At 46.3% G+C, this 10,888-nt stretch overlaps 1 protein-coding gene across 1 annotated transcript; it reads right to left on the reverse strand.

Annotated features, from left to right (window-relative positions):
* Positions 1-3,391: 3,391 nt before the first annotated feature.
* Positions 3,392-9,407, reverse strand: LOC310873939 (alpha-2Db adrenergic receptor-like). The gene is made up of 3 exons (XM_083786549.1): positions 8,392-9,407; positions 5,138-5,341; positions 3,392-4,365 (listed from the first exon to the last, which is right to left on the reverse strand). Exons 1-3 carry the CDS (start codon positions 8,863-8,865, stop codon positions 3,655-3,657), a joined length of 1,389 nt encoding a protein of 462 aa, XP_083642675.1. The 5' UTR covers positions 8,866-9,407; the 3' UTR covers positions 3,392-3,654.
* Between the last annotated feature and the right edge of the window lie 1,481 nt (positions 9,408-10,888).

A 10,888-nucleotide genomic window follows, 5' to 3' on the forward strand; every position in this document is an offset into this window, starting at 1 on the left:
AAGTCATTCAAGTTTGACATATTATTGCTTGGTGTGGCCAATGCTGTTTAGCTATTTTGATTGGCCAAACGGCATTGGCCACACCTCCAGGTCTTAAGTTAAGTCATAAGACCTGGTACTTAAGACACGCAAAATAGGGCCGTCTGCCTCTCAGACACAAAACTAAAGACAATGCTGTGTTGATGTTGGTACACTAATAATGATAAATGATTATCATTCCTATCATTCCTAAATGATTATATCTGGTTGGGGGGCGGGGGTCGCGAGACATGGCCAAAGCATTTCCGGGGGTCCGCAGCCAAAAGCGTTGAGAACCCCTGAAGTATAAGTAATGCAGATGTTTAACAATAGTTTAACTCTTGAGAGCGTAAAATGAAACCAAATGGACCCGTACAAAGCTCTATAAGGGTCCATTTGGTTACAGACTCTCCATCATTTAGCTGGGGACCACCTTGAATCCCTTCAAGGACCACTGGTGGTCCCCGGACCCACTGGTTGAGAACCACTGCTCTATGACGTTGTTGTCTCTTGGTTGAATGTCCACCACATTATTAACATCACTTTCACCGTGTGAGTCGATACCAATTTAACCCATTCTGAAAAACTCATGTTTCTATGTCACGGAGCCCCAGAATTATCTGTATTTGCCACCGACCCCCATCTTGTAGATCTGCTATTTTCAAAAGATGTTTATACATTTGAAAACTTGAATTTGGACATTCTGCATAATGAGTACTTTTCACTTTTGGTGCCAATACTTTAGTACGTTTACTCCAGTGCATTTTGAACCGCAGATTTCCACATTGCAGACAGTATTGATTCCTGTTTTACTTAACCCATTCTGACCTGAGATCAGATTCATACGAGGTTTCCACTGGACACACGCTGGTCTGACGAACCCATTCTGACCTGAGATCAGATTCTAAAAATGTCAGTCGTTCTTCGATTTTTTTCAAAAATAGCAGACCTACAAGCTCGTATCGCGCCACTCGGTGGCGCGATATGAGCTTGTAGATCTGCTATTTTTCAATAGCTAAAGCATAACATGATGCCGACACCAAAATGGGTGCCCGCCCAGAATGGGTTAAAGTCCAATAATGGAGTACTTTTGCCACCACTGCCTATAAATAATTCCTCTATGATGTTGTTTGTCTCTTGGGGAACTTGTACTTTTCCCAACACCGTGCCTTCCTCATGAGAAAATAAGTATAAATCCATGTTTCTCATAATACTGTATGCCCTGTACATATCATATGTAAACCTCACCATACTCCATGTTTCACATAATACTGTATGCCCCTATCCCATTCTGAACTGACATCAGATTCATACGAGGTTTCCACTGGACACACACTGGCCTGATTAACCCATTCTGACCTGAGATCAGATTCTAAAAATGTCAGTCGTTCTTCGATTTTTCAAAAATAGCAGACCTACAAGCTCGTAGCGCGCCACTCGGTGGCGCGCTACGAGCTTGTAGATCTGCTATTTTTCAATAGCTAAAGCATAACATGATGCCAACACCAAAATGGGTGCCCGGTCAGAATGGGCTATACATATCATATGGCAACACCGTGCCTTCCTCATGAGAAAACAAGTTGTAAACCTCACCATATTCCGTGTTTCACATAATACTATATGCCCTATTCATATATGGCAACCACAATATTGCGTGGTACATATATAGCTCCTATTGGTGCACAAAATTAGCCTCCCATTTCATAACCCTCCTAACCATAGCATTTTCAACCATATGTACAGTATCTTCACAGCTGGGGGGAATGAATAGATGTTATTTTCTATATGTTGTGTTTTGAATCACATTTGCCTGATATAGAAAGCCTTTTCAGAGAAGATACGAGAGCTGCCAATATCATGCACATGATTATCTCCACAGTACGCTAATGCTGAGTTACAAAACAGCGGATTATGGCCTTGGTGCTTAATTGGATAATGAGCATTGAGCGATTTATTGAACCAGCAATAGAGGGTATGCGCGTGACATCATCATCATGCAAGAACGTCTACTGAGTGGCAAAAAACTACTTTCTGGCCTTGACAGTCCATACATCCACACAGAAAAGTCCTATCTGATTGCATTAAATGACTTTGTCACTCGATTTGCCACTCGATCTGCCTATTCACTTTATGCATGTGCATACCCTCTATTCTAAAGTCTGACTCTAAAGTCTAAGCGCAGCAACAGTGGCTTTATCTTCAGAACAGGAAGGTTTGTTTGGTTGTTGATAAGGCTCCTGTCAGACTAACTAACATACACATTAGGTCTATATCTGTTTATTATTTATCTACTCTATTTTGGCAGAACACTTTTTTATATATATACTAAAAAGTGTTAATAATCCCGCCTACACTGGATTAAATGTATCTGAACCCAACGTGTGTATCATGTAATCCAATGTCTCTCAAATGGTGGTATGTGTACCCTAGGGGCCCTAGGGTACACATACCCTATAGGGCTTAGGCTATAAGGGTATAGTGAGATTAGATGCTAGAAAATTGAAGATAAAATATTGACAAACTTTGTGAACCTGCTGATCTGTAAACTGTTACTCCAAATTAAATCTATAAACCTTGACTGACGCAACTGAATAGAAAGCAATACTTATTTGCAAATGATTTGATCATAGGCTACTGACGTCCGTGTGTGTGTGTGTGTGTGTGTGTTTGTGTCATTTCAGCACTATGGACAGAGCCATTATGGTATAGGGCGGCCATGCGTTGCTATGCTATGCCCTACTCTTGAATCAATATTAATTTAAGAGGCATGATAATGAAATGCCATCCTTAAACAAGACAGGAAAGCACATTTGCTTGCTGACCAACTCTCTCATCCCTCTTGATTGTTCTGCATTATAGGCCTAATCTATTCGATTTCAAACTCAAATTGAGGCAAATAGATTTGTTCCTTTATTCTAAAAGGTTTGCGGGACTCATTAGTTATAGTCTACAACAGCAGCGGTTTCCAAACGGTTTTGGCTGTGCACCCCCCGCTACCTCCTGACCTAGTTGACCCCCCCCCCCCCCCCCCCCTCCAATGCTAAGTCTTGTTTTATTTGGCTGAAAATTATACATTTTTTAATATGATAATGGCAAATTATGGCACTGAGAGACATGCAGCTGCTGTATAATCCTGCAGAGTATACATCTCCTTACAACAGTGGTTTACCGGATTTTGCAGTTTGTGCTAAATAACACCATAAAACCGCCATTACCCTTTTCATGTCACGCTCACGCACCCCCTAGAGGGCGTTGGCGCACCACAAGGGGTGCACGCACCACAGTTTGGGAACCCCTGGTCTACAGTCATAATACCAAACCAGATCACCGTTTTAAAGACGTCAAAACACATTTGCCTTTTTAATACTTACTTTTTTTTCCTTTTTTTACAGTTCACAAAACATTTAAACATCTGTGCACAACACTAGAGAATTATTTTATAGGCTTCTATAGGCTACCATACTAATTACATTGAATACATTCACTTTCGCGTCCATACGCAGGCCTACAATAGGCCCATGTCTACAGCCTTAAAGAAAGGCATTGCAGAATAATAATTCCTTAATTCCATCCTGAATAACAGAGAATTGTCCTGTTGTTATAATAAGCCCATTTTGCCTCGTCCATGCGCTTGGCTTACGTGCGTTTACGCGTCCTGCATATGATCTTCTTGAACGCCTTCCTGAAATCCCTGTTGAAGATGGTGTAAATGATAGGGTTCACGGAGCTGTTACAGTATCCGATCCAGAAGAAGACGTTGAACAGCGCCCCGGGGATGTAGCAGCTCTCCCTGCAGACGGCGTGCAGACTGTACGTGAAGAAGAAGGGGAACCAGCACACCACGAACACCCCCATGACCACCGCCAGCACGAACGTGAAGCGCTTCTCGCGCATCTGGGCCACCTTGCTCTTGTTGGCCGCCGTCATCGGCAGGTGCAGGCGACCGCCGACCACCGGGCTGGGCTGCGGCCGGGTCGTGTCGGCGAAGAGGTGCGAGGCGCGCGCCGAGGCCCAGGACAGGCGGCAGTTGGGCAGCGGCGCCCCGCCCGGAGGGCAGCAGGTGGAGCCCTCCACCTTCCTCCGCTTGGTGCCGAAGCGGTGGCTCCGGAGCTTCTTGCCGTCCGGCGGCGGGCAGCAGCTCTCCTCCAGGTCGATGTCGTCCAGCTCCTCCTCCTCGTCGCGGTGCCTCCGCAGGTTGGCGGTGTTGCTGCCGGAGCTCAGGCTGCTGCACGGGCTCTCCTCCTCCACCTCCACCGCCTTCCGCACGAAGCACGTCTCCGACTGCGACGGCTGCCTCTCCAGGCCGTTCTTGGCCACGAACACGGTGGAGGAGCGCTGCTTGGCCACCTTGTAGTGGGGATGGATTTTGAAATACAAATTATATTACATTCAAGTATGTTGGGATATGGGCCAACATTTCAATAACGGTGCATCCCTATAGTTTTGGAATAAAGAGGCATTGCTTTTTTCAAATTCAGTGTTTATAAGCCTTTTTTTCAGAATGGACAAAATAATTATAATTTTTTGTATACAGAATGAGATCATATCGTCATTGGTTATCGGCCATAACAGCAATTAATTATATCGGATATCGATATCGGTCAAATGTCTTCCCCTTAAGGCTGTGTTAAATACTGCACTGTGGACTTCTGCAAAAATAAAAAGAACGATTTTGCTATACTCAACAATACAAAGAGCCTTTTTGTGGCAGTGAAAGCCTACTTTCCCTAGTGGACGCGCTCCACACATAAAATGCACTTTTTGGCCAGAAAAACTAATTTCACCGGAAGGAAAAATCATGTCAATGGGATTTTCTATTGACAATATCAGCTTTTTCTGCTTTTTCTGGCGTGGGGGACAAACCGTCTTTGTATTGGTGAGTAGAGAAATCGTTCTTTTTATTTTTGCAGAAGTCGCCAGGCTGTGCAGTCTCCATGTGGCGACAGGAAGGACAGGAAGTAAGGAAGTAGCCTTAAGGAGAAGTCCTTATTAAGGCTATGGACCAGAGCTGCTGGTCATCCCTACCGTGTAGATCTTATTAAGGCTATGGACCAGAGCTGCTGTAGATCCCTACCTTGTCTTATTAAGGCTATGGACCACAGCTGCTGGTCATCCCTACCTTGTAGATCTTGCAGTAGACCAGGATCATGATGAGGCCCGGTGCGAAAAAGGAGAAGAGGGAGGAGCTCAGGATGTACCAGGTCTCGTCGTTGAGCAGGCATTCCCTCTCGTCGTGTTTGGTCATGAGCAGCGGCGGGAAGGAGATGACCGCCGAGATCAGCCACACCACGCCGATCATGGACTTGATGCGCCGTGGCGTGCGCTGCAGAATCATAATCAATGGGGCTAATGAAGTTTGGTTTACATAGAAGTCAGTCAATTGGGTTTCTGGGGAGTAGATTGATTGATTGATTGATTGATTGATTGAAGTATGTATTAACAGTTTAGAGTGGGGGCTAATGAAGTTTGGTTGACTTCTAGTCAATTGGGTTTCTGGGGAGGGCCCCCGCCCCCCAGAGCCGTCCCTAGTCACATCACAGTTTGACAAGTAGTCGCCGCGGCGTGCGCTGCAGAATCATAATCAATGGGGCTAATGAAGTTTGGTTTACATAGAAGTCAGTCAATTGGGTTTCTAGTAGATTGATTTATTGATTGATTGAAGTATGTATTAACAGTTTAGAGTGGGGACTAATGAAGTTTGGTTGACTTCTAGTCAATTGGGTTTCTGGGGAGGGCCCCCGCCCCCCAGAGCCGTCCCTAGTCACATCACAGTTTGACAAGTAAAAAGTGGGTGAAATTCGTTTTTGTGCATACCGGTAGTTCCCATTGTGTTATTTTTTCCCCAAGAAAACAAAGAATGGGAAGAAAAGAGGGGGGAGATCAAGGCAAGAAAGAACATTCTGAAGCTCATTAACGCACGCAACACACACACGCACGCACGCACGCACACACAACACAGCACACTCATAGGGTCTCTCTCTAAGCTAATTTACAAACAGCACAGCCGTAGAGTCTCTCTTATCTTATTTACAGTCTGTACAACCGTACAACCAAGGGCAGTGGTTCTCAAAGTGGGGTCCGGGGTTCCAGTGGGTATACAGCTTAATGATATAAGTTAGGAACCAAATGGACCCTTTATATGGGTCTGTAACTCTGAGAGTATACAAATGGAACCTAACGGGTCCATTTGGTTCCATCTGTACACTCTCAGAGTGTTAAAGTGTTACATTAACATTGATTTTACAATATAAAGTGCGGGTCCCAGACCCAGAGATATAGAAATGCCTAATGCCTGTCAAATTGGGGGTCCTTGAAATTTAAATTAGTTTGAGAATCACTGCCAGAGACGTAAAAATCTTCCCTTATGGGGGGGGGGGTCCCTGGAATATCTTTTTCCAATGGGCGTCCGACCAGCAGGCAAATAAGTGTAAATGTGGGGGTGCAGAGGGTGACAAGATGTCCCCCTTTGCGTGGGACAGGTCCCTCTCATTTCCAATACTTTTCAGGCGTCCTGCAAATTGAGACCCTGTCCCACATTGTGACTGGCAGGCATCAGAGTTCAAATGCCCTAATTGTCCCCTGATAGTTGGCTTTCTGTTGTAAAGCTGTCTCATTGTCTCTTGTCCTGCAAGATGTGTTTTTAAGCCTGTTAAAATAACATTATAAATATCCCCGCTAGGCTATACAGTACCAAGTCAGCCATACCACCCGACAAATCATTTTTTAAACAAAATGTGAGACGCCAGGCGATATTTGCTAACCCACTTGTCCCGGCGTGCACTCAAGCAATATACTTCTCTCCCTCAAATGAACCCCTGACCAGGGGGGGTCTCAGTCTTTTCCACAAGACAAATCACACCCGTGCGAAGTGAGGGGCGCTCTTATACATCATCATACATCATCTCATGAACAACTTAATTCATGTGATTGCAGGTTAGCTGATTTGCTCGTCTACATATGACACATTTTCCCTTCATTGTCAATGGCATTTCATGTTTGTGTTGCCACAAATGTAGTCATAATTATTTGAGGCACATATGACCTAATTTCTCCTTTCATTGTCAATAGCAAATATGAGACGTGTGGGGACAAAAGCTGTATATGGGGCTGGTTCCCCTCAAAAATGACATGTAGTTGTAGTATATATTGATTGAATTTTAATTTGAAATTTATTATTTCATTTTATTTATAACAGTTTGCAGAATTACAGTACATTTCAAGCACAACATTTCAAGCACTATACGCTTGTTTACAAGAGGCTCCACCATGTTCAATTCAGCATTTAGAGTCTCTAAATTAGAGACATAGCCTACAAATTTACACTTCTATATAGCCAAAAAATAGGAAATCGCCATCATAAAGGAGGTTAAAAAAAAGGGGATACCTTGAGGTTGTAGCTGACCGCCTTGGTCACGGACCAGTAGCGGTCCATAAAGGAGGTTAAAAAAAGGGGATACCTTGAGGTTGTAGCTGACCGCCTTGGTCACGGACCAGTAGCGGTCCATAAAGGAGGTTAAAAAAAGGGGATACCTTGAGGTTGTAGCTGACCGCCTTGGTCACGGACCAGTAGCGGTCCATAAAGGAGGTTAAAAAAAAGGGATACCTTGAGGTTGTAGCTGACCGCCTTGGTCACGGACCAGTAGCATAAAGGAGGTTAAAAAAAAGGGGATACCTTGAGGTTGTAGCTGACCGCCTTGGTCACGGACCAGTAGCATAAAGGAGGTTAAAAAAAAGGGGATACCTTGAGGTTGTAGCTGACCGCCTTGGTCACGGACCAGTAGCGGTCCATAAAGGAGGTTAAAAAAAAGGGATACCTTGAGGTTGTAGCTGACCGCCTTGGTCACGGACCAGTAGCATAAAGGAGGTTAAAAAAAAGGGGATACCTTGAGGTTGTAGCTGACCGCCTTGGTCACGGACCAGTAGCATAAAGGAGGTTAAAAAAAAGGGGATACCTTGAGGTTGTAGCTGACCGCCTTGGTCACGGACCAGTAGCGGTCCATAAAGGAGGTTAAAAAACAGGGATACCTTGAGGTTGTAGCTGACCGCCTTGGTCACGGACCAGTAGCATAAAGGAGGTTAAAAAAAAGGGGATACCTTGAGGTTGTAGCTGACCGCCTTGGTCACGGACCAGTAGCGTCATAAAGGAGGTTAAAAAAAGGGGATACCTTGAGGTTGTAGCTGACCGCCTTGGTCACGGACCAGTAGCATAAAGGAGGTTAAAAAAAAGGGGATACCTTGAGGTTGTAGCTGACCGCCTTGGTCACGGACCAGTAGCGTCATAAAGGAGGTTAAAAAAAGGGGATACCTTGAGGTTGTAGCTGACCGCCTTGGTCACGGACCAGTAGCGGTCCAGGCTGATGGGGATAGGCCTACCTTGAGGTTGTAGCTGACCGCCTTGGTCACGGACCAGTAGCGGTCCAGGCTGATGGCGCACAGGTGCACTATGCTGGACGTGCAGAACAGCACGTCCAGCGCCAGGTAAACGGCGCACCACGTGCTGCCGAAGAACCAGTAGCCCATCACCTCGTTGGCCAGCGAGAAGGGGATGACCAGCGCCGCCACGAGGATGTCGGCGGAGGCCAGCGACACCAGGAACAGGTTCTGGGGCGCGCGGAGCGCCCGGCTGGTCAGCACGGCCACGATCACCAGCACGTTGCCCACGATGGTCAGGGAGATGATGACGGCCACCACCAGCACGATGAGCGCCGCGGCAGCCTCGCCGTGCGGCGGGGCGTGCAGGAGGAGCGGCGCGCCGAGCGCCGTGGCGTTGGCGCTGGTGTTGCTGCTCTCCTCTTTGGAGACGTTTAGTTCCATCGACGGGTTGTTTAGCTGCGTTGGAGGATCCATTGTGAACGTATCCTACTACACTGTTGTCCTCACATGTCATAATAATACCAATTACCGTCCTGTCGCCCACGTCCTTCCCAAGCCGTGGGTCTGCTGCTGGGGAAGTCCCGTCGCGTCAGTTAATAACCCTCGGAAAGAAGAAGCCGTGCGCCGAGGCGTGTGGTCAGTGGGCATGTTGTTGTTGCTATTATACGCGTAATGTTGTAACATTTTACCTCCGTAAGTTTGCCCTTGAGAGCGGCTCGTCTCCAAATGGCCGACGACGCGCGCCGAGGTAATTCCGAACATATCCAGCAATAAGTTTGGACAGAGTTCACGAGACAGCCAAGTGTTTGTTAGAGGCGCCTCTCTGTGTCTCTCTGTCTCCGGAGAGGACGGCGGGTCCGGGGCATCGAGACGGTCCTTTAGCCCGGGTAGTCCTCCTCCTCGATCCCTCCGCCGTGCGTATTATTCATTGTAGTTGTAAACATGCGCGCTTCGGAAACGCACGCACTTCTCTCTACACTGCTGGAGGAATGTGTATCATGTGTATGCGCATGCAGCAGGAGAGTGAAGTGAGAGAGAGTGACATCATTCTGAGAGAACCAACCCAGACTAAACTTGAGAGAGAGAGAGAGAGAGAGAGAGAGGGTGAGAGAGAGGGGGAGAGGGAGAGGGAGAGGGAGGGGGGGGGGGGGTATTGTGTGTGCGTGTGTGTGTGTGTGTGTGTGTGTGTGTGTGTGTGTGTGTGTGTGTGTGTGTGTGTGTGTGTGTGTGTGTGTGTGTGTGTGTGTGTGTGTGTGTGTGTGAAAGAGATGGGAGGGACAGAGGAGGGACAGAAAGACATCAGCTGTAACAGACACATCTTGCTGTCAATTCAGTGGATTATCTTCTTCACTCAGCCTCCCCTTTCTGTCCTGTTCTCGGTGTCCATGGTTTCCTCAAAGTCAAGCAAGGAAGCCGTTTGTATTATAAGATTACAACGTGTAAAATAATGTGCAAAGATGACATTGCTCACTATATTTCAACTCATGGTTGATTGATTGAAGAACACTTTATTGGTGTAGACTGTAGACCTATATATTTCTTTAGGCAGGCTGAGTTTTAATGTAAAGTGTACAAATGGAACCAAATGGATCGCTGCCATGGTCGCACTTACGGTATAACATCAGCTGATCGATGTGATCAATCAGTCTAAAGAGCCTTTTGAACAAAACTGTGGCAAACTTCTCTTCGTTTGTATTAGTTTGTCTTTAAACTGTACCAGAGCATTATCCAAGAGTTCACACATTTTGCTGATGTAGACCTTATGGCATGTTTACATATCCATCCATCCATCCATCTTCAACCGCTTATCCGTAGTCGGGACGCGGGGGCTCTCTCTCCATCAGAGCTCCAGACTTCCCTCTCCAAAGCAACATTATAGTAACTTAATTCTGGGGTGTGTTCCCGGACCATTTTGGAGATATGATACCTCCATCTGATCCTTGGTCTGTCTGGGGGTCTCCTTCCAGTGGGACGTGCATCGAGGACCTCCCTATAGGGAGACGCTCGAGAGCCAGATCCACGAACCACCTAAGCCGGCTCCTTTCCAGACGAAGAAGCAGAAACTCTACTCCGAGTCTCTCTCGCGTCACTGAACTTCTCACCCTATCTCTAAGGGAGATGCCAGCCACCCGCCTGAGAAAACTCATTTTGGCCGCTTGTATACATCCGCAACCTTATTCTTTCGGTCATGAGTCATGACCCACACTTCATGACCATACGTGAGAATAGGATGGAAGATGGCTCGGTAGACAGAGAGCTTTGCCTTCTCGGCTCTCTTATCGTCACAACAGTGCGGTACAGCGACTGCAATATACCGCCCCAGCCACTCCGATTCTCTGGCTGATCTCCTAAGTATTATCAGTGTGTATTTATTCATAGTCAAACAACACATTCCTGGGATTTCTTAGACTGAATTTCTACAATATAATATGGATGTGACGAATGGCGGTAATACCTGTTGCTGAGAAGCTCACACACGATAGAGGTTTAGTTACAT

This window comes from Protomyctophum parallelum, assembly GCF_964188405.1.
Source record: "Protomyctophum parallelum genome assembly, chromosome: 16".
Taxonomy (NCBI): domain Eukaryota; kingdom Metazoa; phylum Chordata; class Actinopteri; order Myctophiformes; family Myctophidae; genus Protomyctophum; species Protomyctophum parallelum.

Excerpts from the sequence above, each read along its gene's own strand:
- LOC310873939 (XM_083786549.1), bottom strand. The coding sequence starts at position 8,865 with ATGGATCCTCCAACGCAGCTAAACAACCCGTCGATGGAACTAAACGTC. Across the intron at positions 5,342-8,391 it reads CGGTCAGCTACAACCTCAAG|CGCACGCCACGGCGCATCAA; the intron begins GTAGGCCTATCC and ends ATGATTCTGCAG. Across the intron at positions 4,366-5,137 it reads TCTACTGCAAGATCTACAAG|GTGGCCAAGCAGCGCTCCTC; the intron begins GTAGGGATGACC and ends CCCCACTACAAG.